At 52.5% G+C, this 27,025-nt stretch overlaps 2 protein-coding genes across 11 annotated transcripts in view; one reads left to right on the top strand and one right to left on the bottom strand.

Annotated features, from left to right (window-relative positions):
* Nucleotides 1-18,947, top strand: part of BAZ1B (bromodomain adjacent to zinc finger domain 1B) — a 48,817-nt gene extending 29,870 nt beyond the window's left edge. For 6 of the 10 annotated variants that reach the window (XM_080629831.1, XM_080629828.1, XM_080629829.1 and 3 more), the window contains 9 exons: nt 3,691-3,789; nt 4,220-4,397; nt 5,426-5,611; nt 8,290-8,437; nt 9,973-10,120; nt 11,896-12,017; nt 14,331-14,482; nt 16,107-16,210; nt 16,794-18,947. In XM_080629831.1, coding sequence (XP_080485957.1) covers nt 3,691-3,789; nt 4,220-4,397; nt 5,426-5,611; nt 8,290-8,437; nt 9,973-10,120; nt 11,896-12,017; nt 14,331-14,482; nt 16,107-16,210; nt 16,794-17,160 — 1,504 coding nt within the window. In that variant the 3' untranslated portion in view covers nt 17,161-18,947. Of the gene's footprint in view, nt 1-3,690; nt 3,790-4,219; nt 4,398-5,425; nt 5,612-8,289; nt 8,438-9,972; nt 10,121-10,810; nt 10,903-11,895; nt 12,018-14,330; nt 14,483-16,106; nt 16,211-16,793 lie in introns of those variants that run through there. The other 4 variants (XM_080629830.1, XR_013958043.1, XM_080629834.1 and 1 more) reach the window with 4 other exon arrangements.
* A 3,764-nt stretch (nt 18,948-22,711) lies between these two features.
* On the bottom strand, nt 22,712-24,880 carry FZD9 (frizzled class receptor 9; the record flags this gene model as incomplete). The annotated part of the gene is made up of 1 exon (XM_080629902.1): nt 22,712-24,880. The coding sequence occupies one exon, from the start codon at nt 24,878-24,880 to the stop codon at nt 23,129-23,131; it is 1,752 nt and encodes a 583-aa protein (XP_080486028.1). The 3' UTR covers nt 22,712-23,128.
* Between the last annotated feature and the right edge of the window lie 2,145 nt (nt 24,881-27,025).

Raw genomic sequence — 27,025 nt, 5'->3', positions numbered from 1 at the left:
TACCTCCATTCCCTCTGGTTTAGGTACAAGGACTTGCTGAGCTGTAACTCGTGATGTTAGCATGTGCTGCATAAGTCTAGTTTCTTGTGTTCTGCTTTACCTCCTGCCACGTGTCTCTGTCCTAGTCATACATCTAACATGGGATTGAGAGTAGCCTCACAGTGCACATACAGCATCTTTAGCTTTACCCTTTTAAGCTCTAGAGTGATGAGACTTTAAAGTTAACACCAAATTAATACTGTGAATGGTTGGATTTCACAGAAACTGCTCCTTTGCTCCTTGAGAATGGGAGCTGGTAGGTTGTTGATAAAGGGAGAAATAAATTCCATACTTCTGCCAAGAGTTACAGAAACAGTATCTCATGCAAGTGGTTTCTGCTTTCAGTAATTTGTCCCCCAAAAGAAGAGGGCTCAGTGTTCTGTCCTAAAAGTGCAGAGGCTGAATCATTGTTCTCATTCAGAATCATAAAAACTTGGTTACTTCTGTCCTCTCCAGACAGATGCACTGGTCCCATTTCTAACAATGTTCGCCACTTCCACTGATATTGATGCTTATTAAAAAAATCTCCCCATTTAAAACTTCTGGCCATGTGGTCCCTGGAAATGTCTCTTTCTGTCCTGGGGAGCTCTGTATGGACTGGGCTTCCCTGCAAAAGCCACAGATTGATCACAGTGTATCAGTGTGCAGGAGATCTCTTGCTCATCCTGATCAGAACGCAGCTGAATTTTGGCAACAGTGGCATCTCTGCAGAGTAACTCCCATTGTTCTTCATCTATCAGGAATACACCATGATATGGCAGGTCCCCTCCGCAGACAGTGTGAGTTAACCATGAGTGGGTGCTGACAGACTCCATTCTCAAGCCTATATTCTACAGATGGAGTTTCCCTGTTTCTACCAACCCTTCAGAGCAGGTACTGATTCTGGGCTACTCTAGGTGTTGTCCTCTTGATTTCTTCATTCCCTAGTCTTCAGTCCAGGTTTTAGACCTTTTTCTGTCCCTTGTAGCCTGAGAACATGTCGGACTATTCAACCTAACGTGTATACTGATAAGTCTGAAGACGTCTATGTGGTCTTGACTCTCCCAAAGGCATCTTTCCCATCACTCTAGGTTGTGTTAGTAAATTCTGTGTCAGACCACATGGAGGGCACCAGTTGGCTTCCCCTCCTTCTTAACAAGATCCACAAGCTCATAGCCCTGTTGTCTCCCATGTTTAAAATGCAAGCCCTGCCCTACTGTATCCATGCTCCTGGCCTTGTGCTGGCTGAGCCCTAGTTGGAGGTGCAGGTGGTTTCTTCAGGTAGGATGGAGAGCATGGAGCTGAGTTGAGAACCAGGAGCTGTGGCTGCACAGAGCAGCAAGGTGTCACCACTCAAACCAACACAGGTGCCTCTTTGATATGTTTGTATTTTGCATGTTGGAGTTCAAGCTGCTATAGAACAGTTCTGTGTTCCAGAAATTCCAGTTCCAGCTCTCAGGGCGAATTGGAAAGACTCAGGTACCAGTTGCAGATGTTCTGTTTCCCTGCCTTGTTTCCTTTTCAGCAGGAACAAAGTCGTGCTAGGTCTTAGCTCTACAGTGGGAGGATGATAGCTGCTTTTTCACACTGTTGACAGCCTGTGCTGTCTTTCCCCAAGCCACATAACCCTGGAGAATCCAAGTGCCATGTGCTGACTGCTTCCAGGGCCCTTTCATTTTTACAGTAACAACAGTGCAGAGGATTTCCCCCTTAGTGTTGCAGCTGTGGGGGGAAGCTGAGAAAGCTCAGGCATGGTCATTTTGGATGTTTTTCCAGCTGGATCCAGTGGTGTATCGCCAGCAGCGACTCGTGTTGTTTCATCATGTCCTAGGCAACCTTCTCAGCATGCCCAAGGAATAGTCCTTTGCTGGGTATCTGCAGGGCAACTCTTTTGATGCTTGGTTCATGCTATTCCTGTATCATGACAGATTCTTCATACTGAAATACGGCTTAGGACCAATCCCAAGGTCTGCCTCAAGTGAATGGAAGCAGTTTCATAGGATGGTTTGGGTTTGTTTGGTTTTGATAGCAAATATTCTAGGAAATTTCTCTTTTATTTAGCAGAAGTCCAGTAGACTTAGAAACAGAAGTCCTTGCAGTGGTCTGTTGGAAGACCTTCCAGTGAATCTGGGAATTGCCTGTCAGATCTCATGGCTGCAACATTTGAAGTGCCTGTGGTAGACTCTAGTGGGTGAGAGACCTAGAGCCGTTCTGTCCTGCTTCTCACAGGGAGGGTATGTGGAGGGTAGTGATGGCCAACAGATTTGATCCCAGTGTGCAAAGTGAGGATGGAGTGTACTAAAAGAGGGCTGGAGTGTACTGAAGCAGGTGACTGGCAAGAAACTATTTTTCCTCCATTTTTAAACAATGAATGCTGTGTTTTATTACAGTAATTAGTTTTCTAACTGAGTGCAGTTTGTGAAGCCATTCCCCTAGTAGGAGTGTATGAAAGCTCTGAAATGTTTTCTTTTCAGGTATGATATTTAGTAAGTATTTCTGCCAGAAAAATAAGCATTGTGGACGCTGTTATTCCAGGAGGAGCCAGAACAACTTTCTCTAGTTGTTGCTTGGCTCATCTGAGTTTGTGCCTAAGAAGAGAATTTAGATCTGGAGTCCTCTTTGCGTCTGGTGAGGATGGCATAGTGGTCCATTGCAGTTGTTTCCATAAAAGGTTGATGTTGCTGCTCCCTCACTTCCCTCTTCTAAGGGGCAGTTCTGTTCTGGGAGATGTGGTCAGTCTCATTTGCTGTACATGAGCTCTACAGCTCAGGTAGGCTTTGGCCCCCACCAGGTGAGGAGGCTCTATGGCATCCTAGGGTGGAGCTGGGGGGGAAAAAAGAGGAAAAGAGCAGAAATTCAGGCTGTCTGAAAGTTAGCTTAAAGCTACAGCCCAGCATTAAGAATTGATTGTGCTCTGGAATTGCAGAGAGGGTGCCTCATGTAGATAGTTGCAAAAGCTTTCCTTTTTTAGATCCAGCTAACTGCTGGATTACTGCTGCGGGCCTCAAGGACCTCTCCTTAGCAAAGAGGTCTAAAGCTAATGAGTGTGGATTTCATTTACTGCATTTGAGGTTTCAAGTTAAGGCAAGCTTCTTAGCAACAAGGACTTCTGTACTTGTAGAGAGCATGGCCTTCACAGTCACAAATCCTCATCATGTGCAGGCATGGTATGAGTCAGGACATACCCTGTGGTAATATAGGGACTTCTTGTGTGAACAGAAGTTAAAAGGGTCTGCATAAAGAGCAATTGAATTGCTGTGCTGTGCAGTGTATGGCATGTTCGTCTTCCCTCGTATTTCTGAAATGATGTTTCAGATTACTTAAACAGACTGCAACTTAGTGAGTCTAACTCCTGGGGTAGATGACTGAATTCAAATGCCAGTGTTTCAATAAATTATACAGGGAAAAATCTAGGAAATCAGTTCTGTATTTATTTTGATTTTATTTTTCTTATCCTGGATTTCAGTACATTTGGGGACCTGGAAATGAGGCCAGTCTGAGTCAGGAAGCTCTTATGCCAGCATTACTGGAAGCATTTCACCTTGCTCCATGGGGTTGGGATATAGGTTACTTGTCATCCCTGCCCTCTAATACTTGTGCACCATTTAGAAGGAGGAGTTGTCTTGCCACAGAGACACACTGGCTGATGCTGGTGCATGTTCTGTCTTTCAGGTTTCTCTGTGACAATCAGAAGGATTTGGATGAGCTGCTGGATTGCCTGCACCCACAAGGAGTAAGAGAGAGCCAGCTCAAGGAGCGTCTGGAGAAAAGGTGAGCCTGCTCCTTTTTTATCTTCTGTGTGCCTCCTCCAAGTCAAAGCGTGTCCTTCTCATAGCAAGCATTTTCATTCCTGCAGCAGCATTCTACACTTTGTCTTGATTGTGCCTGTGCTGAAGAGGGGAGGATACTGAGGATGAGAAATTGCTGGTTTTCTTGGGCAGTAACTGCAGGTTGTTGATAACCAATGCTCTAAACTCTGAAGAGGTCCTGTCAGTCTTGAAACTCTTCCTTGGAGCTGGAAACAAAGGCAGAGCTTTCTCATGCAGAGCCAGAACCGCCACATGCTTTCCAGTATCTTTCAAAGAACGTTATGCACTGGTGGAGCCTGGAGATCACAGGGGATACCATTCTTGCTCCAGTGCCCCCACAGCTCACAGGGCAGGAGCCTGTGTGTATTCAAAGGTTGGTTTTGATTTTCCAGGTATCAGGACATCACACATTCTATCCATTTGGCTCGGAAGCAGAACTTGGGCCTGAAATCCTGTGATGGCAACCAGGAACTGCTGAACTACCTCCGAAGTGATCTAATTGAGGTTGCGACTCGTCTGCAGAAAGGAGGCTTGGGATATGTTGACGTGACACCAGAATATGAAGCAAGAGTGAGTGAAAATAGTACTGAGCAAGACAAGCACCAGCACTTTGTGTAGAGGGTCTTGACTCTTGTTCTCCTCAGACAAGAAGATCAGGACAAGCAGTTTCCTTGTGCCCTTTCTTTTTAAACTCTTTATTTCAAGATTACGCAGCTGCTGGCTTGAGGCCTGTTTGGTGTAAGTGGGAGCTAGGTGTCTGCACAGCTGTTAACTTGTCCTATCTCCTTCATGTAGTAGTGAACTTCTTTATGAAGCATTGGCAGACCTCTTTATAGCTGATTTTTTTAGCTTCTGCATCAGATCCAGCGTATCTTGGTGAGAGCAGTTTTCCAGTTTGGAGGTTTGGGGTTTTTTTTGCAAATTCAGACCACTTTAGCCTTGAATGATGATTATGTCCCAGTTCCAGGACCTAAAGGATGTTCTTTTCATGGGTATATCAGCATGAGAAAGTTACTGTGCAGTGAACTGAAGCATGAAATCTTGGTGGTCTGGCTAGTTCAGCTGAACTCATGTGAAAATTACTGGTGCACTGAGTGTCTGTAGGAGGGGGTAGATCTGCCTGGTGTGGGTAGAGTACACACTCCCGTGGTTAGTGTGTGCTCCTCCTGCCAAATGATGTTGGCTTGAAATAGTGAAAGTTGTGGTGAGGCTACATCCTGAGTCACTGTAGAGACTTCCGCTTGTAGATGAGACCATAAGTGTTAAAAGGAGGGGAAAAGTTAAGTCACTAAAGGAGTGGAAGAATGGCTTAGTGCTTGGTCATCGTGGATTTGAGGTTTTGGGGAATTCTGGTGTGTTTGGTTGGTTTGTTTGTTTGTTTTTTCAAAGCATGATGCTTTTTTCTGACCAGTATTATGCGCGATCAGCTGTATCTGAACTCTAGCAGAAGCAGCAGCAATACGCTGATTCCACAACCAAGTGTGGTAGATAATGGCATTGCATTAAGAATCCCATGTATCCATTTGCAGGACAGACCTACCTAAAACAGAAGGGAGAGTAACATCAGCTGTTACATGACCATATCCTCTTCCTAACAGGTATACTCACTAGAGAGCCTGAAGGATTTTGGAGAGTGTGTGATTGCACTCCAAGCTGGTGTTGTTAAGAAGTTTCTGCAAGGTTTCATGGCCCCCAAGCAGAAGAGAAGGAAGCATCAAGGAGAGGACTATGTTGCCAAGGCTGAGGAGATTGATGAAGACAAGAAAATGGCAGAAGAAGCAAAGGTATTGTTCACTTCAGGGCTTTGTTTTTGTCTTGTGATGTACCTCTTTGAGCAGGGACAGTATATCTTATTGGGTACTAAATCCGGAGTGGCTTTTCCCCATTCCAAGTTTGGAGTGTAGGTGATGGGGCCAGGTGTTCCCCGTTTATTTTGAAGAGTAAAGGCATTGGCAAAATTAATATCATACTGAGGAATTACAGTTAATTTCCTCTCTGTGAACAGGAATTGGGTGAAGTCAAATACCTGAGTTCCTTTGTGAAGTTCCTCACACAAGTTGGGTACTTTAATAAAAGCGTATTATGGAGCATTGTCTTGTGCCAGTGGGGCTGGAGCATTTATTTAGGCAATGCTCTCTTTGTCAGGCTCAGAATTTTCTAGACACTTGTGATGGTACAAGCAATGTTCATCTTATTTTGTTGAGTTTTGGGGCTGGTTTCTAGTTGGGGTTTTTGTTTTGTTTTCCTTCCGTTTATCTGGATTGAGCTTTCTTTTTTGCCAAAGCAGAAAACCTTTATAGATGACTTGAAAGAGCAGCCTAGATCATAGGTACAGTTTTCCAATGAAAAAACCTGACTGTTAGGCTTTTAAAGACAAACCTCCTGCATAGGTCAGGAATTGCAAAGTCTTTTAGAGCCAGACTTGAGCTGTGAGTCCATAGCAGGTAAAATAAAGCATAGCTGTACTGGAGAAACACACTTAATAGACTCACAGACCATAGGAGTGAAACTGCAGCCCTGTGGTGTGGTTATTTTCTCATTTTTCCATGTGAAAAACAAGTCATGGCTCAGTAGGCCCCTGTTTGCTGACATGTCTGTACCAAGGGTTCCTGCTGGCTGAGCTCAAGGTTGCAGCGCAGCCTGAGCTTGTGGCTGTTCCTGGTGCCACTGTGCCTGTGAAAATGTTCCCACTTTAGTGGCAGCAGCACCCTGGGCTGTCCCAGGGCAGGACAGGAGATGTGACCTTTTTGAAGTGTGACATTGCAGCACAACTGCATGGGCATGGGCAGCTGCTACTGGCTTTCAATGGCCTTTTTGATGGCAAAGGGAAAGCCTAGAAGGGGTCGGTCAGTCCTCACCTGCAGACCTCAAAGAGCAGCTCCACATCTGCCTAGGATACTGGGGGAGAACCTTTCTAGCTGGAGGTTTGTCCACCTTTACCCAAGGTGATTTCTGTCACTGAAGTTGAAATGTGACTGAGGACTTCTCCTTTGGGATTTTTGTGGGGTATTTTTTGTTTTCCCTGCTAGATTGCTCCTCTCCAGTCAGGAGGGTATTTAAGTAACTCAGTCTCCTGTTTGCCTAGTTGGCAGTCTGAACTCCCTTGATAATGGTACTGCTAAAATGCCACAGTCTCATGATGCTTGGGAAGCAAGACTAAAAATCTGCTAAATTCCTCAGGCTTGGGGAGAAAAATCTAAGCAAAACTTGCCAACAGCTTGTGCAGATTTATTTTGGCCCAGCAGTTACCCAGTATATTAACAGCAAAACCCAGGAACAGTTACTTGGAAAATCAATTGCACAGTATGTGAAGCACCTCAACAATGTTCTGCAAATAGCTCAGGGCTGTGTGATCTGCCGCAGGAGGCTGTGCAGGTTTCCGTTTGTCTTGAATGTCTCGGACTCCAGGTTCCACACTAGCAATGGCAGCAAGGATGTTGGCATTTTATAATAGTTTGTGTGTTTTTCCAAGCATCTAATATATGCTGTGCTTCCTCAAATTCAGTCAGAGGAGAATGTGCAACTCTGCAAAAACCCTGGGTTTTGTTTGGCTCCCAAACTGCTGTCAGCTGCAGAGTTTAGATTTTCCCATCTGACACTTCACTGTTTGTTTTTTTCACTTTCCTGGGGTAGAAGATCATTAACTTGAGTCCTATTATGTCCCTGTCATGTCTAGGCCATCACCTCATTGTTGTAAAGCAAAGCGGCTCTGGATCTCTGTTCTGGTGCCTTTCCGATTTACCACAGTGTTGTTTCTAAGCTTCAGAGTTGAGTGTGAGATGCCACATGTGACTTGACATATGCAGGCTCCGACAGTTGCCTTGGTACCAATCTCAGGTTTAATGCTTTCATCCCATCTTGCAGCTAATTCTGGAGTTTCACGTGCCCCAAACTCATCTTGTCTCAAGACAGTGACTGATTTCCTGTCTCGAGCTCCACATGCTCTGCTTGACAAACCTGATGGTAGCCAATGTCCTGGTCCCCTTTGCCCAGCGTGCAGGACCAGGCCTGTGGTGGGTCTTGCTGCTGGTCTGGATTACCTCTGCAGTACCCACGGGAGGGCAGCACAGGCTGCTCCACTCCACCATGCTGAACTGTGCTGCCAGCTGTCTCCTAACTTCCATCCAGCATTTTACAGTGCTAGATTTCTGCCTCTTATTTTCTTAGCCAAATGATTATTTGGGTTAGACTTTCAGAGCAAGAATTCATTGGAGTTCACGTAGGTTGTTTCAGACTGGCCGTGAAATGCGAAAGGGCTCTACTGTTACGAACAAGCTGTCCCATCCAGTGAGGCTGGTTATGAATAAACCACAAATAGGACTGCTGAGTCTGTATAGAAGGAAAGAAACAGAGAGTTGTGCTTTGGTTACTAAGGGCCTCAGCTAAAGGATATAAAAATGTCTTCAGACTGTAGCGAGCTATGTCTGTGTGCTTTGTTGTAAGTTGTTAGGTCTGTCTGCAGGTTGCTTCAGCCATGGAGAAGTGGAAGACAGCAATCCGTGAGGCCCAGACCTTCTCTCGTATGCATGTGCTGCTCGGGATGCTGGATGCCTGTATCAAGTGGGATATGTCAGCAGAGAATGCCAGATGCAAAGTGTGTCGCAAGAAAGGTAATTCCTGCCGCACGCCTGCCTAACAGTTGGACGCTGTCACGTCTCCATGCCCTGCTTAGGCAATACGCCCTTGTAGTCTGTCAGTGTCTTTGGCTGTATTTTGAGTTTTGAACATCAGGATTTGCAGTCAGAAGCATTGATCTTACAGAAGCATTTGACCCTGACTCCAATAAACTGTTCTTACGAAACTAGTACACAGTCTTACAGAACATTGCAGAGTTGCTGCCCCCTGGGTACTTGGGGTACTTGAGCACAAGTCGTCAGCAATCGCCCTGAAAGCACTTGTGCCACTGTCCATTTCCTGGTTTCATTTTTCAGTTGGAATGGTCTTTGGGTTTCTGAACCTTTTCAGTTAATCCCATCTCTTACAGAAGGAATGAATAAGGAGAGGTTGGGAAGGTTGTTATCCTTTGGGAGAGAGTGAGGTGGGATGATGCTACTTTGAGGCCAGGGTGGGAGCAGAATTGCTGGTGGGCTGGAAGCCTTATCAGCTGGGGAAGTAACCAAGTAAGTGACAAGGGTCTGCCTTCTCTGTACACTCTATAGTGTGCAGGGCTTCAGTGTTGCAGGTGGAGGGGAGAGTCAAAGGGGTGTCACCACAAGACTGCTAGTATTTGTTCTGCCATAACCTCTCCTTTTGGATGGAAGCCTGGAGAAAAGAGCTTGGTAGTACATTCTGCCTCATCATGTGCTTTTTGTCTCACTTTCTATTTGCTGAAACATTAGTGGGAAATGAGGGCAGGCAGGAATGCTGGACCACTTGTGCTTACCAAAAGGCTGTGCCATCCACCTCCTCAAAGAAATAATGGCTGTATTGGGGCAATGTCCTTCACCGTGGAGCCTCAGGGATATTCCAAGCCAATGCAAAAACTGTACAATCTGCTGTTGAGAGGGGATTCTGGGCAGATGTAAGGAGGCGGCTTACCTGAGTCTAACAGATCATAGTTTCACAGAATTTAAGAACTGGGATGTTAGAGAAAAGGGAGGTGCTGGCATGCTCTCTGTACTTTCTTTTTTTCCTTCTTCAGTAAACGAAATAGCTGGCTCAGGACTGTCTCCCTGTTTTCCTGCATTAGTGAGAAGCACAGAGAGGCTAGTTCTGCTGCATACTGATTTTCTTTGTAGGCTTGCTGCCTTAATTTGAAAGAAGATGCTGTGCAGGTTAACCAGATTGAGGGTATAATAAGAATACCTGCAATTATAACTTCTTGCTGGGCTCTTGGGCACATCAGCAGCAAATTTCTCTTTCCCTGTGTTTGGTTTGAGATCTAGCCTGGGTGGAACCTATTTGGCAGGTTTCTACCTCTGCCTCAGCTGAAAGCTTAGCAAGGCAAGGGACTCTGCATTGTTTTGTTTTTCAGTGCTGCTGGTTTCCACTGCGGTGGTGGAACCAAGAAGGAAGGGGCCTTGCCATCAACGAGTACTCTGCATCTTTATCCTGCTTTGTCCTAACCTCCAGCATTGTGGCAGCTTCTGCTCTTCAGGTTGAGCAAGGCTGTCATGCTTGTTACAAGCGTGTTGCACTCTCCTAGGTGAGGATGACAAGCTGATCCTGTGTGACGAGTGTAACAAAGCCTTCCACCTGTTCTGCCTGAGACCAGCACTTTACGAGATCCCAGATGGCGAATGGCAGTGCCCAGCGTGCCAGCCTTCCACTGCCCGGCGCAGCTTGCGGGGCCGGTGAGTACCTCCCTCTTCACTTTGCCTTCCCACCCATGCACAGTTCTGGCCGTGCTTCCACAGCACAACCAAACCAGTGTGAAACAGAGCCCCTTTAAAACAGGTTCTTGATAGCCTGGTTAACTCCCTGGTACTGGAACAATAGGAAAGCCTTTTTTCCAGGCTGAAAGTTCAGCACACCTGTGTTGTACTGACCCATGACAACTCAGGAATTTTAATAAATAACTTACATTTGGCAGGGCCATGCACTAATCATTGACTGAGATCAGGTGTGCTGAGGGCTGTTGTTTCTTCAACTGAAAGCTGGGTGGCTTTTTCATGGAGAGCAGTTGGTAGTGCTGCAGCAGTGTGGTCCAGTGGGCTGAGTTCTATTGTGTTCTTGTCAAGTTAGAGCAGACATTACTCCAGGCTACAGCTCAGCCCCTACTGTGCTACTGAAAATCAGTCTACGTGGTTTTCTGGACATGATAAAGCTTAACAAGGCAGGAACTTTGTAGGGCTACAGAGAGAACATGATTTGAATCAAAGTTGTTCTATGCAGGAGAAATTAGTAGTTTCTTCTTGAGGGCAAGGTGGTAAATTAGTTTTTGAATTGCAAGCTGGAAATTCAATGTATGCAAGATGTATTTTTCTGTTCACAATCTATGTCCTCTGCTGACTGTGACTGTGCTGCACCTACCTGCTTGTCAGGCTATCGAATGGCACCTGAAACAGAAGCAGCCAACAGATCTCCCTTCCAGAGTGGCAGCACAATAAGAGGTGTACTGCCTCGGAGCATGCAGGTGGTGTATGACCTTACAAGTATTACTTACTTCCTGGGCACAATTTAAGGGTTCATCAGGCTTGTACAAAAATGACAGGGCTGCAATGCAGCTGTTTTAGCCTGAGATCATCATCACTTTGATGTGGCAGTCACCTGCAAGCTGGCTCCTGGACAAGAGCCATCAGGAGGGGTATCACCTGCCTGGTTACCTGCTTGCTGCTATTGTCTTCCTACCTGAGGCAGGAAAAAAATGTTGTCCTGGGAGTGCTTTTGCCCCCCTGTACTGTGGGAATGTATTCTTACTCCTTTTACTGCTCAAGATCCTCTTTCTCCAGAGGACTGAGACTCCCACAACAGCTTTGCCTTTGTCCCCTTTTGCCTAAGTGTGCTGGTTTGTTTGTTTTCCTGTTTTTGTAATGGCTTGAATGCTTTAACAGACATCTGTGAGAACTCAGAACTGTCTTGGGCAGGGAGACTCTGTGGTTTCTGAAACCAGCACACAAGAAGCCTGACACTCTGCTCACTGATAAATACAAGCTTAGCTGTGAATATTACTGAACGAGGGCTGTTTCCTGTAGTGCAATGCAAGTGGCATGACAGGGGAAGGAATAAAATGGAAAATATTCCAGCAGAAACCAAAGAGCCCCACTCTTGAAACTCCTTAGGCCTGGCCTACAGACCTGGGCAGGACATCTTCTCAGGGAGGAGTAATTGCACAGCAATTGCAGTCTTAAAATCCATTATTAAGGTGCCTAAACCAGCAAAAAATATCTAGGTTCAGCTGTTGGGGATTTTCAGCTCAGATGTTCAGACAACAGCCTGGGAAATGCCCTTTTAGCTGTAGCTGCAACTTGCTACTTTCTGAAATAGTCAGCTGCTTCAGTGTGGGGCTGGTGGTTATTTGCTGTCCAGGTGGTCAGCAAGTCTCTGCCTGTGAACACACAGTAGAGGGCCCAAAGCTTCTGGTGCCCACACTGTGGTACAACAAATATGTTTATCTGCCTTACTGTAGGAACTATGCAGAGGATTCTGCTGAAGATGAAGGTGAGGAAGGTGAGGACGTATCAGAGGAAGCTGAGGATGCTGAGGAGGAAGAGGAGGAGGAAGAAGATTATGAAGTTGCTGGTCTGAAATGTAAGGCTTTGACCGTGCAGGAAAGAAACAGAAAATATTAAGACTCTGCCTTCAGTATCAAAAGTATTAATCCTGTTTGGAACTTGTGCTTTTCCTCACACTGAACAGGGTCTTGCTTGTAAGTGGTGGGAGATGTCACGGGGGGAGGCTGTGGTGGTGCTGTGCATTACCTGAGGAGCTGGAGGGAACCCTTGTCCCTTATGATAAGGATCAGTGTTAGCAGAAATGGAAGATATGTTGAGCTCGCACTCACCACCCTGGGAACGCTGCCCAGACCATGAAGAGCACTGCAAGGGCAGTGGAGGCTGCAGCATCATCAGTTATTGGCGTTGGCAGCCTCTGCACCTACAGAGTTGGTTGGTAAACTGGATGCTGTCAATAGGTGCTTATGGAGCTTTAACCACAACCCTTCCTCCTTGCTTTTTCCCCTCTCACCAGCTCATAACCTAGTAAGTGCGGGATTCCTAGTGATTCGGCAAGGAGACATTTTCAGATAGCAGGACTAGCGCTTCCTCTGCCTGTTCCTGTGGGAAGGCACAGTACTTGAGGTGTGGTGTGGCTTGGAGCGCCAGCACCCTTTGATTGCACATAGACAGCAGTCAAGGGTGCACAACTAGTACATTCCTGGGCAGCTGAGTGGAATAAAAGAGGATTTTCTAGACTTCTCACTGACTGCTTCTCCAGTTCACCACTTTTTAGTAAGTGTATCCACTTGGGTTTTAGGGGACTTTGACTTGGTCTTATTTGAGCAATGTGATGCGGTGAAAAGATCAATCTTGGAATGGCACACTGGCAGTCTGTGCTTCGTCAAAATGCCTTTGACTGACATAAAATTAACTTCAGATTGATTTAACCCGGGCAGATGGTGAAACCTGCAGACTGGGACCCAAAAGGTTATCCCCATGTTCTTCTGAGGGTTTTCCATTCAGGTCTATCAGTCTTGATTTGTTTGCTTTATTCTGGTTTCAGGGATGTTCACTGATTCCCTGGCTACGTTCACTGCTTCTTGTTCTGTGGTGTATCCATGTCCACACTTGGAGCGTATTCAGCCTGTGTTGCAAGGCCAAGTCAGGAGCTGAGCCAAGGTTTCCAAACAATAGCAAAGAGGGTTGCAGTCACTAAAAATAAAGTGCTAAATGCAAAGTTTTAAAGAGCATTAACATGGAAAGGTCACGGTGGAAAACTTTTGTTTTAATAGAGAAGTCCCATTAATCCCCATGGCGTTTATCCTGAGCGATAGAACCTAGAATGCTGGATTGCCAGAAATTTGACACGTGCTGCACGCTTGACACACAAGCAGAGTGACAGCAGGCAGACGTCCCGTGGCCCCAACACACTGCTTGTGCAGGGGGCCCGGCAAGATGATTTATGGGGCAGGGCTGGATTAGGGACTGCACATCAAGTGCTGCAGTGTGCTGGATACAGCTTGCTTAGGCCATAGGGACCAGGTGGAAGGAGCTTAGTTGGGGAAGCTGACCAACACATTCCCCTGCTACAAAGGGGTCATGGGGGAAACTTAAGACAAGGGAGTGCACCAGCACGCTTGCATTTCCATCAATGTGAAGCTCTGACAGGCCAACTAACAAATGGGCAAGTGCTTTTCTGTGGGATATAATGCAGCAGTTTTGGGGAATAAAATCCCACTGTGGCCCGCTTGCAGTGCGGAGCAGCTCCCTGGTGCAGTAACTCAACAGTCCCTCTGCGTGCAGTTTAGTTTTCATGGGAGCTCAGCAACTGGCTTGTCCCACTGTGTTTTTGCTTGGAAAAGCACCCATCCCTGAAACAGTGAGGAGCAGGGGGACAGCAGGAAACCAGAGAAACCCCAAGTTTCTGCTCCCAGTGCTTTCAGAAGGGATGTTACGGTTTTATGCAGGACGACTGCCTCTCCTCCATTCCTTGCACTGTCTCACTCAGCACTTGTTCCATGGACAGAGGGGCTGTTGCAGCCCAGGGCCTCGCCTGTGGCAGAGGTGCTGGAAGCTCCCTGGTCTCGGGTTGGGGCTGGAGAGTCTTGCCATCCGGCTGCTGTGCATGACCACCCTTGAGCAGGAGGCTGATGCCAGATAGCAGTGGCCTCTCTTTGGACTGGAGGTGATTACCCATGTATCTCATCTGGAGAGGGTATCAAGAGCACAGCTGACAGCAGCATGTGCCACGTGAGGACTGGAGCTGGATCAGTGCAGCCATCCAGGGGTTCACCAGCTTCCCTGCTCTGGGAGCAGGGCTCTGCCTGGCATGTGGCTGGGCAAAGGGCTTGTGGTCTCTGCTTCCAGGTTAACCTGTTCCTCTAAGGCCATGGCTTGTATGTTTCAGTGAGACCCAGGAGAACAGCTCGGGGCAAGCAGAGCACAGCCATGTACTCCTCGAGGCAGGGAAGGCACCAAAGGAAGAAGCAATCGCTGCTCCCTGCCAGGGGACCCAGGCAGCGGGCGGCACCTGTCAATGGCGCAGACATTGATGAGCTGGTAAGAGCCAAACTGCTCCCCAGAGGCTGCTCCCATCACGAGTTATAAACAAAGCAGGTGTCATGCTTCCTCCCCTTCCCGAAGAAATGCCCTGAATCCTACCATGACGCCCCTGCTGGGGGAGGGCTGACAAAGGATGCGCATCCCTAAGGGCCCGGTGCAAACAGAGCACAGCTATGCCAGGCATCCTTCCCCAGCCGTTTTCATACATTGTCCCCTTGAGTAGCAGGCAGCCTGCAGCTTGTTAAAAGGTTTTAAATAGTATCCAAATGTCTCTGCGGAGAGGTGGGGGTCCTGGCTAGGCAGAGAATGCCAGCAATGCTGGACCCTTGCTCCCCAGCCTTGGCCATTTTCTTAACAGTTGTTGTCTATATGGTCACTCCCTGACCTCCAGGACATAATTTGGCTGGTTTAGGTTTCACTTGACATTTAAAGAATAAAACTGTCTGCTCCTGAACAGAGCAGTGCTCTGTATGTGTGCTGGGTGGGGTGGAGCTGCAGTGTAATGTGCTGGTTGTCCTGGGGAGGGACACACTGCAGGGGATACATGAGGATATGCAAGCCCCACAGGCCGTGTCATGAGCCTCTGTTAGATCTGCCATCTGTTCACTGACCAGAGCTAGTAGTGCTGGTGTGTCCTGACACACTTCTGGAGTGGTTTTGATGGTCTTTGGTCTCACTGCTTCACACTGTGTATGGGTGGCCTGGCTGCTGGATCTGCAGTGTCGTTTTAGCTGCTCTGTGCTACAGATTGGAGGGCAACCAAATTGGCAAGCCCCGCGTGGGCTGCCACAGCCAGCTTAGAGGGATGTTCAAGTGAGGAAAGTCTTACTTGTTCAGCTGACAAAACACTTAACTTGGGGAAGAGGACTCTGCTGGGGCTCTTGCACTTAGCTGTTTGTCCTGGGAAGAGACTGAAGCTGGGTGAGGAATAGTGTCCTGTGTGTGAAGCCTTCCCATCGTCTGACATGCCCTAAGCAGCAGTGCCTGGCAAGCTGTGCACCTGGAGCCAAGGGGATGTCCCTGTGCTGGTGGCTGACTCAGGCAAATGACCTTGTGTTCAGCCTGTGCCAGTGTTGGAGGCATCAGCTGCTCTTTGGTATTTAAAGCGCATGGTTGGCTCTGCAGTGTCAGTACAGCAGCACAAGTGCTTTGCCTCTCATGCTGTCCCCAAGGGGCTTGGAGGAGGCAGGGAGGGAACTCATGGCTCTCCATTTGCTGTCATTTATTCTTTAGCTGGTTGTTTTGACCATGTTGTCTTTGAACCTATCTTGAAAACGCTTTGCTGCCCCCGGAGAAAAAGACAGGCTGCTGGTGAGTTATTCCCACCAGAGTTTCTGGATGGGGCTCCTGTTCTGTAACTCAAGTTGCCACTGCATGTCTTGGCTGTTGCCATCAAAGGTCCTGCAGCAGAGCTTTTTGCCTCTTGATTATTGTGGAAGATGGCTGTGTTTTAAAGACTTGAACTCTGCTTCTGCAGCAGTACTACATGTCCCCAACCCTTGAGACACTAGCTCATGAGGGGATCGAAAAGAAAACTGCTAAAAGCCAGCTCAAAACTGTTTGCTGAACACTAAAGCCCACAGCAGTTCCCTTCTTTTAACAGCATCCTTTCTGTGGGCAGGTCCTTCAAACAAGGAAGACGGCACGTCGCCAGAGCCTCGAGTTGCAGAAGTGTGAGGAAATCCTCAGCAAGCTGATCAAGTACCGCTTTAGCTGGCCCTTCAGGTGAGGGCGGGTGGCCCCCTGCATGGGCACAGGGCTGCTGCAGGCAGGGGAAGTTGGCCATGCTGAGGTCCTGACAGAGCCTCTTGCGGGCTACAAGACTGGGGTTTCAAAAACAAGTTATGGGTGGGGAAAAAAGGGAGTGAAGCTGCTGCAGAAGAAACCCCTTTGCTCTCTCAGTCCTGTGCTGGACTGAAGACGTGGAGCGCTTCTGAGGTGGTGTAGCAGAGGGTGGTTCACTGTGGGCTAAAGAGAGGAAGCTCTCTGCAGCCCCTGGGGTGTGCAGGGCGCACTGCAGGCAGTGGAACAGAGAAGGTGACTGCCACGTGCCAGTCCCTGTGCCCAGACCAGCTCCCTGGGCAGCAGGACATGCTGCTGTCCTTCCTGTCATCACAGCTGTATGTACGACTGACATGTTGAGCGCTGTCGAGGTGCTGTGTGGGCTTGTTAGGGCATGGCAGGTTGTGGGTCAGGGCTGCTGCCCAAATGAAGGGGATGGGGTGGTTGTGGTTCTCCTCAACAGCCTGCACTGCTTGTGGCCGGCGCCGTCATTGTCCTCCTATCGTTGTGGCTCTTCATTCGGCAGGGAGCCAGTGACCACGGAGGAAGCTGAAGATTACTTTGAGGTCATCAGCAACCCCATGGACTTTCAAACTATACAGAGCAAGTGCTCTTGTGGCAATTACCGCTCGGTGCAGGAGTTCCTCTCTGACATCAAGCAGGTGTTCTCGAATGCCGAGTGCTACAACCAGAACGGGAGTCACGTACTGTCCTGCCTGGAGAAGACGGAACAGTGTTTGATTGACATGGTGCACAAACACTTGCCTGGCCACACGTATGCACGCAGGAAACGCAGGATGCTCTCTGCCAGGTGCCAGGGACTGGAGGAGCAGGAAGGGGACAGTGAGTCAGAGCCCCTTGAACATTCCCGGGGGCGGAAAAGGAAGAAATGAGGGATGGGGAGACATGGGGGAGAGCCAGAGCTGGAGCAGGCCTCCTGGTGCTGCCGGGCAGCAGAATGGGTTGTCTGGAGGGAGCTGGGAAGCAGCAGGCACTTCTCTATGAATCCAGCCTTCCCTTTGGCCTGTCCTAGTTCTAACTTTTCTGCAATTTCCTCATGTATTCAGTCATCCGTTGAGTGAGCAGAGGTGACCATCCTGCTTCCTGCAAAATCCACAACGCTCTTGGCAAGCCTGTCCTGCGAGGAGGGGAAGGTTGGAGAGCACAGGAAGGGTCTGGCCAAGCCTGGCTAGGCGGAGGAGCATGAAGCTGTCTCCAGCTCAGATGCTGCTGGCTTCCCTGGGATGAGCCGCTTCCTCCCCTCCACGAGCAGCTGGTGCTGGAGCGCGGTGGGACCTTCTGCCTCTGCTGCCTGTGATGTGAAACCAGCCTGGGGCTGGTGCAGGGGGGGATCATGTTGCTTCATGGAAGGACTGGGTGCCATCAGGCCAATGGGCTGCTAGTTCTTGTATGTATATATTTATATGGTGTTAATTCTGAGCCCCTAGTGAAGGGCTGCATAGGGCAAGCAAGCACTTACATATATGGAGATCCGGCTTTCACCAGCATCCTAACACCACTGGCTTTGAGGTGCTCCTGCTTCTCCCCTCTCTCTTCCCGGGGAGTGATCTCTGGAGGTTGAGCGCCGGCGGAGGGTGGTTCTGAGCTCAGCTCACACACATGAAGAGGAGGCAGCTGGCTCCCCCTGAGCAGCACGCAGCCCCTGGGATGAACGAGTGCCAGAAGCATACCCAAGAACGTGGTTTTCTGCACCCCCTGCAGGGAGCTCCAGGGCAAGGGGGCAGAGGAAACATGTTCTGTGTAACACTTAAAATCAATTTTCTAGTTAAAAGGGGCTTGTTTCTAGCTGTGATCTTGTACAAAGAACACCTGTAAGATACCATTGTCTTGCTTTGGCACATGTACAGTTTATATGAAATCATGTTTGCTTTATATTTGCCCGCCACTCTTTAAAACTCATTTTCCTACCAGTAGCTGGAGTTGTATCAGGGGACTTGTTGGGGGGGGGTCTCCCAGTCCCTCCGTAGCCACACTCTCACCATGTTTTGTAGTGCCACCTTCCCTCACTGGCCTTCCTTGCCCTGCGCAGAGGGACCAGCCCGGTGCTGCCAGAGGCTGCTCTGTCGTGGCCTGTCCTGCGCTCGGCGCCGCCTTTCTCTAAGGAAAGGATGTGTTTGTTCCTCACCTTTCCCTCTCCACCATGACAGGTTTTGATCATACAATTCGGGCTCAAACTTTTTGTTACAGAACTCTGATTTGGCACAAACCAGACCCAGGGCTGCTCTAGACGGGTTTTGTAACAAAAGCAGAAGCAGCTGCTGCAGCTCCTGTGATTTGAGACGAAAAGAATCATTAATTAAAAAATGCAGATTGGTTTTATGAACGTTTTACCTTTGTTTGTTGGGGTTTTTTAACAGGTATTTGTTTCAGTTCTGGGCTGTCCCTGGCTGTGGAGATCAGGCAGGTTTCCAGCCACTTCCGTCTCCCCAGCCTCAGCTCCCTGCCCCTCAGACTAGCACTGAAGTTTGTATCTCGCACATCTCCTCCAGAGGCTTGGTTTTGTCCTGGTCATAGAGAACATTTTCTGCAGGTCCTACATGGTGAAACCTTTGGAACTGTACGTTTTTTAAACATAAATGTCTGGGGGGAGGGGGTTTCTGCCAAGGGCTGTACTTGTAATAAATTGGGAACTTAAAAATAAACATTATGTACTTGTGTTTGTAAAGCCAGTGTGCGGTGAGTCCTTTGTGGGCGCCCTGTGTTTGTGTGGAAGTGTCAGGGGGCCTTCCCCAGAGCCCCCACCACATGTGATGTCTCTTGCCTTCAGGAGGGAAAATGGAGCCACAGAGCAAGGGGTGGAGGGACCAGCAAGGCTGGGCCAGGTCGGCTCAGAGCTCTGAAGCACCATCTGCCAGTGCCTGCTTTGGTTATAGCAGCCCTTGGGTATTGCAGCCAGGTTGGGCCATGTCCCCCGTGCAGGGCTGTGACCACCCTGTGCCCTGAGCTGTGCCAGGCAGAGCTAACGTGCTGTGTGCTCCAAGCTGACCCCCTTTGTCCTCCTCCTTAGAGGAGAGGGATGGGGCTGTGCCCTTCCTGCCACTGCACCAGGGTATGGGAGCTGGCACTCCGCTTTGGTCCCTTGTCTCCTGCAGGCTGCCAGTCACACTCATCCTGCCACAGTGCCCAGGGTGGCGCCGGGTTGCTGTTCTGAAGGGAGTGCATGCAGGTGATGGGGCAGTTGAAGAGTTGGCACTGCCAGAGGGATGTGATGGGGATGCTTCCCCTCTTCCGTTCACACGTTCTGCAGCTGCAGCTCTGGGAGCTGTGGCTTGGAGCTGGGCTGTGTCCAAAGGGACGGCTCCAGCTGCTGTCCCAGACTCCTGGAGTGAGCTTCTGAGGCAGCATGGCCCAGGGAGGCAATGAACCCAAGCTGATGTAGCCCCCGTCAGCTGTGACCCCAGTGTTCCGCCCTCTGCCTGCTTTTGTGCCAGTGCTGTACCTCAAGGGAGTGATGGGTTCCTGGGTGTCTTCAGGGAGCGCAGCAGCCAGGACAGAGGAAATCCCTGCCCTAGGGGTGGGTTGGAGCATCGAAAGCTCTCAGTGATGGACAGGCTTGAGAAGCCTCATCCACCCTGCACAAGAGGTTTTGCTTTGCTGGGCATGCAACAAGACAGGGGCGAACCTGTGTGACTCCAGCTGGGATGTTTCCAGGCCTTGGCATGGAGACCTCTCACCAGCATCTGCTCTGAGACCTTTTCAGAGACTTGCTTTTTATAGCAGCCCCTGCATGGCACGAGTGTCCTGTGCGGGGGCCATAAATAGCTGTGCCCATCCTGGCAGCCATGGCCCTGCAGCCAGGGGGACAGTTGCCAGCCCTGTTCCCCACCACCTCACCGGGGCTGGCCTGTGCCAAACCCTGGGGTCACTGTGCTTCCAGTGATCAGGCCCCAGGAGGAGGCCATGGGGTGCAGTGGGTGAGGAGCCTGGAGCTTGGCTTCCTCATGGTTTTATCAGGAATATCAACCAGTTGAGACTGCGTAACTCACGATTTTTAGCATGTTCCCAGAGCACGGCAACGTCCCTTCTGATACTCCAAACCGCAAGGGAACATCCTGCCTTGCTAGGTATAATGGCCACAGCTCAGCAAGTGCTGTGGGGGCACCCAGCTTGACTTCCATGCTTCTTTTCCCTGTGAGGGTGCTGAGGCGCTGGCCCAGGGTGCCCAGAGAAGCTGTGGCTGCCCCATCCCTGGCAGTGTTCAAGGCCAGGTTGGACACAGGGGCTTGGAGCAAGCTGCTCCAGTGGAAGGGGTCCCTGCCCGTGGCAGGGGTTGGAGCTGGAGGAGCTTTAAGGTCCCTTCAACCTAAACCATTCTGCAAGTCCATGATCCTGTGCTTGGCTGCACCAGGCCCTTGGGGTGTCCTGTGCCCGCTCTAACCCAGCGGCAGCCCCAGCTCAGCCCCTTCTGCCTGCACTGGGGCCTGCAGCCATGGCAGCAGTGCCTGATCCAGGGGTGCTGAGCCTTGTTGCAGCAGCCCCCACCCTGCCAGCACTGGGTGTTTGGCTGCCTTTGGGTCTTCTCCAGGTAGGATGAGGAGTGGATGCAGGGATGATGGTGGGGACTATGCAGGAAGGCTGAGCCTCCCCAGGACAGGGCTGAAAGTGGCTGTGACAAGGGGGCAGCTGCTGTCCCAACGCTGAGCCCTTCCAAGGGGCAGCCCTGCTTTGGGGCAGGCCCTGTGGGATAGCTCTGTCTCCCCAGCGGGGCTGGCCATGCCCAGCACCTTGGTGGCTGCATCCAGAGCTGGTTGGGCTGCGGGGCTGATAGTGAGTGGTTGACTGGGCACCAGCAGCCCCCACTGCTGCTGCTAACAGGGGCCTCTTACTGGGATGGGCGCTTGGGAGGCAGCCGGTTACTTGGCAAGTGCCAGGGCAAGAGCAGCCTGTCCCTGCCAGGACACCCTCACACCCCGGGGCCATCGCCGAGCCAAAGGTGCCACGAGCTGGCTCAGAGCTCAGTGCTGTGGGGCTGCCTGCACACAGCCTGGGGCAGCGGGTCCAGCACACAGGATGTGCCCCACACAGGGACAAGGCCCTGCAAGCCCCCCCACCCTGTGCCGTGCCCGGCTGCCCGCACTGGACTTTGGAGCCTGTCCTGCAGCCAGTATTGACTCTCCTGCCCCGGGTCATGGCCCTTGTGGCTGCCCAAACAAACCCCCCTGCGTGCAGCCGGGGCAGCCTATGAGGCTGCAGCCCCCCAGCGGCATGGGTTCCTGCCCTAGCTGAAAGAGGCTGGGTGCCCCCAGCCCACCCAAGGGCACATCTGCCCCCCAGCACCCCAAATGGGGTGTGAGCCCCTTGGTGTGTACTCAGCATTGCACAGGCAGTGGGGGCTCCCAGGGGAGGCAAAGGCTTTCCTCACATCAGTTGCTCAACTTCTCCCGCTGTCTGGGCACCCCTGGGGGGGGTCAGATGAAAGGTGCTTCACCGCATCAGTCACAGCAGAACAAAGCCCTGGTGCAGCACAGCAGCAGGAGAGGGGCCGCTAAACCCAACCCCTGCTCAGGGCTGGGGGGTTCTCTTGGACATCTCCCTTGGCTGTGGCCCTGACATGGGGCTCTGAGCTACAAGGGCTCTGCCTGGGACAAGCACCAGGGGCTGTTGGTGCTAAGTTGGGTGCTGGAGAGGGGCTCCCTTGCTAGCTTGTTGCTCCCTGGGAAAGATCCAGGGTCCCCATAGACCCTTCTTAGGGCTCAGCGCTGCTGCTGCCTGCACACTGGCTAATTAACAGGCAATTTGATGATGGCCAAGTCTGAGCATCACCAGGGCTGCCTGTGTCCCTGCTACAGCTCCCTGCCTGCCACAGGTCCCACGCTGCCCATGTCCCTGCCCACAGCCCCTTACTTGCCATGGGGCCAGAGCAGAGCCCATCTCTACCCCTTGGCACTGGGGCAAACCAGCAGCCAAGCCCCTGCTGTCCACCTCTTAGCCGGCTCCCCCGGCAACACCAGCTGAGGCTTGAATTTCCCTCTGGACAATGGGGAAGGCAAAGCGGGGATTGTAACCAGAGCAGGGGATAAATAAAGCTGCCCGTAAGTTTCCATTACCCACACCTCGGGCTTCTGCGTGGGACATCAAAGCTGAGCCCTCTCCATGCCAAGGTTCTGAGCCCCCAGCCCATCACCCAGCTCCTGGCCTGCCATGCTGAGCCCCCCTTGCCTGGATGGCACTGACACAAATCACCTACGGAGCACTGTGTGGAAAAGATGATTCATGAGTGTGACAGCACAGGAAACCCTCCTCCTTCTCGCTGGGAGGCAGGCAGCGGGCACCACAACCGCCACGTCACGGGGGGGCATGGACGCAGGTTGCCTCCAGCACCATGCTCTCGCCAGCACAGCACACACCTCCTGCCACTGGCAAGAGAGCTCCCTGCCCCACATGCACCCACACAGGGACCCACTGGGCTGGGGCATCCCATGGGGCTGCTCCGGGCCCCCTCGAATTCCTGCGAACAGCACCAGGCTCAGTTGAAATAACACATCCAGAGTTTATTGTTTTTTCCATTCCTCGCAGCTAATGATTAAAAAAAAAAAATCTAAAATAAATTACAGAATTAAATAAACACAGACTGGATTATTCCCCTCCCTGCCCCATCCCCGCTGCCCCCCCAAAGAAAGCGTTAGAAAAGTCACTGGATTTGGCAACAGCAACAACAACAAAACAATCTCTAGGAAAAAGCAGCTCCTTGTCAGGTCAAGGGGTGCTGGGGTCCCGCAGGCCTTGCCACCCCAAACCAGTGTGTCCCCCATGCCACCAGCCCGCCTCGGCATCCCCTCGCCCCTTACCCGTGAGGCCGCTTTCCCCAGCGCGCTGTCCCGGGGCGTGAGCAGCCCTGCTCTAGACATGCGTCGGGTTGTCCAGGTACGGGTCCGTCTTGGTCATGTGCAGCATGACCGTGGGGGCTTTGTAGTGGCAGTGCCCCCCACCACAGCTCACCCCGCTGCAGGGCTTGCCCCGCGTCCTCACGCCCAGCTTCCTGTTGCACAGGCTCTGCCAGGTCTGCAGCGTCTTGGAGCTCCACACCCACACCCCGCTGGTGATGCCCACCACCAGTGACATGAAAATCTTTAGCATAAAGACGGCCACGGTGGGCACTGAGGCCTCCAAGGAGCAGTTGGCGGCGCGGCGGCCAGGGAGGTGCAGGCAGCCGCGCTCGAGGGCCCTGAGGTTCCAGTAATCCATGTTCAGCCGTTCGTAGAAGTAGCAGACGATGACGCAGGTGGCTGGGACGGTGTAGAGAATGGAGAAGACCCCAATCTTCACCATCAGCTTCTCCAGCTTCTCCGTGTTGGTGCCGCCCGTCTTCATGATCTTCCTGATGTGGAAGAGGGCGACGAAGCCTGTGAGGATGAAGGAGGTGCCGATGACCAGGTAGCAGGAAAGGGGGATGAGGACAAAGCCAGTCAGAGCGCTGACATCCATACTCCCCACGTAGCACAGCCCCGTGAGCTCGTCCCCTGCCACCTTCCGCATGGTGAGGATGATGATGGTTTTCATGGCTGGGATGCCCCAGGCAGCCATGTGGAAGTAGCTGCTGTGGGCCTCTATGGCCTCATGTCCCCACTTCTTCCCAGCAGCCAGGAACCAGGTGAGGGTAAGGATGACCCACCAGAGCGAGCTGGCCATACCGAAGTAGTAGAGGATGAGAAAGACAATGGTGCAGCCTGTGCTCTCCAGCCCCTCCTGGATGATATAGAGCTCACCATTCTCCCTGTCGCAGGCGATGTTCTCGGCCCCTGCCACTGAGCGGATGAGGAAGGCCACGGAGTAGACGTTGTAGCACATGGAGAGGAAGATGATGGGCCTCTCGGGGTACTGGAAACGGTGGGGGTCGAGCAGGAAGGTGAGAACGGTGAAGGCAGTGGAGACAAAGCAGAGCGTGGACCAGATGGCCATCCAGATGAAGGCAAAGTCCTTGTCCTCCCGAGACCAGTAGACGTCCACCCCAGGGGAGCACCGAGGAGCGCAGGAAAGGCTCTTCTCCACATACTGGAACTTCTCAGGGTTGTCACAGGCCTCCAGACCGTTGGGGCCCCGTCCCTCGGCAGTGCCTGGTGGCCATGGCCGGGGTGCCACGGGCAGCATGCCCTGGCCCTTGTGGGGCTCCGTGGCCGAGGCATTTTCAGGGGCCTCCATGCAGAGGGCATTGGGGTCGTTCTTCGTAGGCAGCTTGCCACAGTCAAGTGACTCGGGCCAGCCGAAATTGAACTGCTCCATGATGGGGACGCACTTGTGCCGGGCCTGCTCGCACATGGGGCGGCAGGCGGGGATGCTGGCGCTCACCTGGTCAGTGCACATGGGTGCGTAGAGCGAGCAGAGGAAGAAGCGCAGATGGACGTGGCAGCCGTACTCCACCAGCGGCGCGAACTCGTGCAGCTTCAGGGCGGCCTCGCGCTGGCTGTCGTGGCCCAGCAGGTTGGGCATGCGGGTCAGGTTGTACCCGATGCCGCGGCACATCGGGATGTCCACGGGCTGGCACCGCGCCGCCCGGCCCCGCGGCCCCTCCAGCCCCGGAAGCTCCAGTCCGCGCCCGGCCGCCGCCAACTGCCACAGCACGGACAGGGCCAGCCGCAGCCGCAGAGCCGCCATCGCCCGGCCCCGGCCCCGGCCCCGGCTACAGCACCTCCATCGCCCGGCCCCACCGGCCCCGCCGCCCCGGGACGGCCGCTCGCTGCTGCCGCTGCTCCCGCCGCTGCTCCGGCTCCTGCTGCTGCTGCGGCGGCGGCGGCGCCGCGCCGGGGCGGCGCTCCCCGACCGCGGCCCCGGCCCCGCGCGCCATGCGGCGGCCCCGCCGAGCGCCCCGCGATCCCCTCCAGCGCCCGCGGGCAGGGACCGGCCCTCCCCGCCCCTCCGCGGGGACGCGCCCCCGGGGCGGGGACAGGGATGGACGCGCCTCTACGGGGAGGAGCGGGGCGGCACGGGGAGGGACGGGGCGGGGCCCGCGCGCGGAACAGAGACCCGGATAAGAACCCGCTCCAGGACCACCACCGGGACCGGGACCAGCATCGGGACCCGCATAAGGGCCGCACCGGGACCGCGACCGGGACCTGCCCAGCAGCGCGCACCGGGACCCGCACCCGTACCGGGGCTGGTAGCGGGACTCACAGCCGCAGCGTCAGCCACACCCCTTGCAGAGGCTGTATCCCCCCCGCCGCGGGGCATCCACGGGTGAACACCCCAGCACAGTGCTCGCGGGGTCACTTCACCCCCACCTGCATCTTCTCCTCCTTCCCCGCTGCTGGCACGAGCACAGATCCTCCAGCCCACATCACACGCACACATGCACACATTGGTGCCCGTGCCCATGGGCTGGGGACAGCAATGCCACCGGCACTGGTGTAGGCCAGGGTGGGGACGCAAGTCAGCATGGCTCAGCTGGGGCTGCCGTCCCCGAGAATCCAGTGTTCCACCCGGTCTCGCCGGCAGCAAGGAGAAGCTGGCAGGAGCCATGGGCGCTTGGGCCAGCACTAAAGCCACGGATGTGACATTATCACAGGATGCCACCAGCTGCCTCCCATGTCCAGAAGCTGATGACCACCCATTTGGCTTTTGTGTGCTAGTGCAGGGTGCTCTGTGTCAGCCCAGCACCCACTTGTGAGGACGGGCAGCTCAGCCCCGCCGGGGCAGCTTGGGTGCCATGCCGGGCGCTGGCTGTGCTGGCGGTGGTGTGGGCACAGGCTGGCGCCTGGGGGTCCGGGTGCCGCGCCGTTCCCAGGCATTCCCCGCAGCCCTGCAATTCCTTTAGTAACAACATAACAACCTGTCAACGCGGCTCCTAATCGCCAGCCACACGCTGACACCCGGCCATGCGTTATTCAAACATCCCTGATCCAGTGCTGTAAGGAAATTCCATGGGAGCCACTTATCGGTTATTCTAACGGTACGGGAGATAAGCTGTCGCCACAAAATTTCCCTCTCGCACGGGGCGACTGCTCACCCCGGCTCTGGGGCCCTGGGAAAAGGGTTATTTGGGACATTTAGGATGCTGGATGGGGCTTTGTCCCCTTGGCCACCAGCTCCGGGGAGGATCCCAGGGAGCACCATCCCATGTGCCCAGGTGATGGAGCAGCAGCCGGCATCAAGGGACTTCACGCCACAGCTGAGGCAATACTCCTCTTCTCATGCTCTCGGAAATGAGTGGGTTTGGGGTATTTTGTGCTACAGTCCATCTCTGGGGGCAAATTGTCAACCACAGAGGAGCTGGCAGCACCCCTGCAGGGTCCCACATCCCACCCACCCCCCAGCCCCAGGATTCACATCCTGTGTGGGGTAAGGGACCCAATGGTGTCACTGCCACTGCTCCAGGGCACCCTAGAGCCCAGCTCCTGCCACCGAGGATTCCCTTTAGGAAGCCATTTGCTATGAAAACTTGGACTCATCACCTGGAGACACCCAAAGGTCTCAGGACCCGGCTCAGGCAACAGACAGATGGTGCCAGTCCCACCATCCCCACTCACCCCCAAGGGTGCCCTTGTACCTCCTGGCCCTGCCGCCGGGGTGGCAAAGGGTTAATGGGGGAAGGAGGGGCCAAAAGCACAAACAAATGTCTTTTAATTTAATTTTGCTTTAATATGTAAAACTGTTGCTCTTGGCAGGAGGTGCTGCAGCCCAGCCAAGAGCAATATGTGGGGGTTTAGAGTCAAGGGGCTCTTTTCACACAGAAGAGCGGATGTCCCTCACCCCAGGGGTGCTCCTCCCTCACCCCAGCACCCTCCTTGGGTGCTCCATGGGATG

This window comes from Psittacula echo (genome assembly GCF_963264785.1).
Source record: "Psittacula echo genome assembly, chromosome: 15".
Taxonomy (NCBI): domain Eukaryota; kingdom Metazoa; phylum Chordata; class Aves; order Psittaciformes; family Psittacidae; genus Psittacula; species Psittacula echo.
Note: the sequence above shows the minus strand (reverse complement) of the source record. Positions and strands in the feature narration are given on the sequence as shown.